This window comes from Branchiostoma floridae, chromosome 19, assembly GCF_000003815.2.
Source record: "Branchiostoma floridae strain S238N-H82 chromosome 19, Bfl_VNyyK, whole genome shotgun sequence".
Taxonomy (NCBI): Eukaryota; Metazoa; Chordata; class Leptocardii; order Amphioxiformes; family Branchiostomatidae; genus Branchiostoma; species Branchiostoma floridae.
In genome coordinates, this window is record NC_049997.1 from 17,008,984 (window position 1) to 17,012,599 (window position 3,616).

The 3,616-nt window shown below is 41.9% G+C and overlaps 1 protein-coding gene across 1 annotated transcript in view; it reads right to left on the minus strand.

Moving 5' to 3' along the window:
- LOC118406836 overlaps positions 1-3,153 on the minus strand; it is a 14,789-nt gene extending 11,636 nt beyond the window's left edge. Inside the window, exons 1-3 of the mRNA XM_035807189.1 lie at positions 2,857-3,153; positions 729-879; positions 111-238 (exon numbers count right to left, since the gene is read on the minus strand). Of these exons, the coding sequence (XP_035663082.1) occupies positions 111-238; positions 729-879; positions 2,857-2,883 (306 nt within the window). The 5' untranslated portion in view covers positions 2,884-3,153. The remainder of the gene's footprint in view (positions 1-110; positions 239-728; positions 880-2,856) is intronic.
- Between the last annotated feature and the right edge of the window lie 463 nt (positions 3,154-3,616).

Genomic DNA, 3,616 nt, shown 5'->3' on the forward strand with positions numbered 1-3,616 from the left:
CCTCCCCCCAGGCCAGGGAATGCCAAAAAAGCCCAGTCTGGATAGGCTAGGGTTAGCAAACAATCTGTTAACAAATGTAGACTTCTGTATCTCTATCGGAAGAAGCTCACCTCCAGAACAAGTACGTCTGGTCTCCCTTCCTTAGAGGCTGCGTACATCTCAGACTCTTTAAACTGTAGTACAACATAGGTGCCGTCTGTAGGTGGTATGCTTTTGTAGGAGTACATTTGTACGATCGCTGAAAGGGACGATGAAATACACGAAATGAGTGAATAAGTTCAAATTAAAGTAGAATTAAAACATAATGTCAGATTTTGGCCCTAAAATTGAATTTGTTCTCGAGAATCAAAGGGCTTTGCAAGAACAAAACTTTTATTTTAGGTGAATGACATGTACAACACTTTTTTTAGCATTATTTTGCATCATTATTTGCTATTTTTGATCTTTAGGAATTGTGCAAAAAACTGCACAATGTCCGCTAGTTTCTAATACCATTTCAAAATAGACCCTCCTTGTGTAAACAGCAACATACTGTACACTGGTAGGTTTCTTGTGATCGACTTATTATGTAGGCACACTCCAGGCTCGCTAGATATGATAGAAAAATACTACTTTCTATTGCGCAATGAATATTACACATCGTATCAAAAGCTGTGCATAGCTGTATAGGAGATAACATTTCTTCAGACAGAAGAGGAAATATGTGCCTGTATCAGACTTGCCCTTACTTTCGTCCTTGTTCCTGGGCGTCACGTTTGGAGTCCGGTACACCTTTTTCCCGGGTTCTCCATTATCCTTCAAGTGTTGAATAAGGGTCCCTTTGTATGTTCCGTACTGGTTATTTATCTGTGATACTGCAGTACTGTCAAACTGAATCGTCTGAAAATTGAAAGGGTTATATCATCAGAACAAGACCAAAAGATCACATTTCCTAATCATCTCATCATATCACTTCATGCAATACACTAATCCGTCAAATCCAAATGGCGCCACCCTTCCCGTCATACACCGCAAACAAAATGGCAGCGCCCAAACTGCCAACAAAAACAGTACAGGTTTAGCTGCGCAAACCTGTAACTGTAACTGGAACTGGCTATTGTTGACGTGATGAGTCGAGTTTGACAGGGGATGTGACTACATTAAGGCAAACTGTTAGCTTCAAATGATACACTTCAATAGGAATCTATCTACACTTTGAAGTAGTTCTTTATCTGATTTTCTTCTTTGCTATCAAAATGTATCGCCTGAAAAGAAAAACTATTTATAAAATTAGAGTTCTGCGACCTCATACCTCCATGAAGTAGGATAAATGCAAATGATATACCCACTTGGATAATTTATGCATGGTGATGTTCACCTTCAACAAACATATGTCAAAAGTACAAAGTTCCCATCATTTATCATGAAGCGTTTTTAACATTTTTTTTTATTAATCATGCAAATGAGTTCCTTATTTGTATGTTTGCTATCTGTTTATTTTCTACCTGTCATGATTTGAATGTGTCACATATATTGATGTACAGTTACGGAAAACATTATCATACAATTCCCTCATTTCTTATGCAAATCAAGTCCTCATTTGCATAACATGAAAATTATTGTGTGCATATTTGCCTGAGCTACCTGCATGCTTTCTTCGGTTATACTCTTTGGAATCTTTTGACTAGAATGTCCCTGAAGCTCCAAATTCAATTTTTACGTCTTTGCAATTGACTAGGCTACCTGCATACCACAAAATCATAAAAATCCGTTATTCCTTTCTTAGGTAGTCAAGCTCGACCAATATCCGATGATGGATGTACTTTACATGCTGTCTCATCTTTTGACACAGGCTTACAGCTTCAAGTAATGGACTAACACGAACTCAATCCACACTGAACTATGAACTTAAGGAATTACAGAGTTAATAACAACTATATGCCCGTGGGCTAAAGATAAGATCTATACATGCAGTGCAGGCCACGTGTCTTGCACTCAAAGTTTTGTTCGCTCGCACGCACACAAACACACACACACAAACACATAGAGTGGGTTCACACGTGCGTATATATCTAAAGCTAAGGGCACAACCCGCCGTACGTGCTGTCCGTACGTTTTTTTGGGGGGGGGAGGCCTTGTCCGCTACGTATTTCTGAAAGCGTTCAGGCTGACAGGGCAGGCGCGTTGCCCGTACTGGCACGCACGGGGGGCGAATCCGCAGCCCGATGGCACACAAAGTTTTGCCTGTACGTAAAGTTATACGGTGAATCCTGGTGCTCCAAATTCCGTCGAGTTCGCACGGAGGCGGTACTAACCACTTACGGATCCCAAAAGATTGCCCACGTTTTAACACGTAGACAGCACGTATTTGCGCGTACGGCGGGTTGTGCCCTCAGCTTAAATCCGTGTGAGGTCTGTCTCGAATTCGTAATCTTTACCAGGCTCCACAGGTGGCTGGGAAATAGTAGCAATTGTACAAATTTAGACAGATAGCATGCCAGAGGAGTTAGCTGGCCGAGGAGCATGATTTGGGACCCAACTTAAATCGTCTGGCGCGTTGTCTGTCTATATATAACGTTAGCTATATTTGTCCAGTTTCTACTATTTTTTCAGCGACCTGTGGAGCCTTGTACGGGCTAAGTATTCCATGGTGGCTTCATACTTAGTACTTTAATATATACACACGTGTGAACTCACCCAAAGACTCACACTCACGCCTCACACACACTAACACTAACACTCGCCTGTGCACTCACACACACACACACGCACGTACACAAACAGATCTAGACATACACACACAAACACACACAAACACACACACACACACACACAAATCAAACATGTCGACAAGCGACCAGGTCATATGAAACTTACTTTTTGCTCCTCGCCCCCTGCTGCCATGTTCAATGTAGGTTGTGCTGCACAACTGATAGTCCACGTCAGTTCAGGCCAAAAGTCAGTACAGAAATGTGCGACCAAGACCCCCACACCCTTTACACATCACTCCCTTTACATACCAAAGGGATGATGGCAATGATGCCTGCGGCCAAGTAGCATCAACTTGTAGCACCGCCCCTCGACCTGGTCTTGTGTGTGTGTTTATGTGTGCGTGTGTATATTTAAATTATGTGTGTATGTATGCGTCTATGTACGGTTGTGTGTGTGTCTGTGTCTGCGTGTGTCTGTGTCTGTCCGTCTGTGTTTGTGTGTGTGTGTTCGTGTGTGTGTGGGGGGGGGGTGGATTTGTACGTGTGTGTATGTAGTTGATATGCATTATTTTTGTGTTGTTGTGTCATAACATGAATGAACACTATCTATCAGTATAGAAATATTATCTACATGTTTGGTAAGGTAGGCACATAGCCTTTTCAAGGCCGTAGGAGCAGTGGGTTGTTATCCATTGTGTCTAGGGCAGGGCATTAGAGGACAGAGCCCAACCCTCCAACCACCTTTAATCTTCCCAACTTAAGTTGGGTAGCGTTACCAATTACCCCTGGTTATTTTTACACCTGGATGGAGAGAAGAAGTGTCTTTCCTAAAGGCAAAAGATCGGTAACATATTGAGTTACTGATGTAAAAGTTTAATTGCAATTTTTACTATCTCTTCATGTGACTTTTGTGTTTTGTAAGTTGT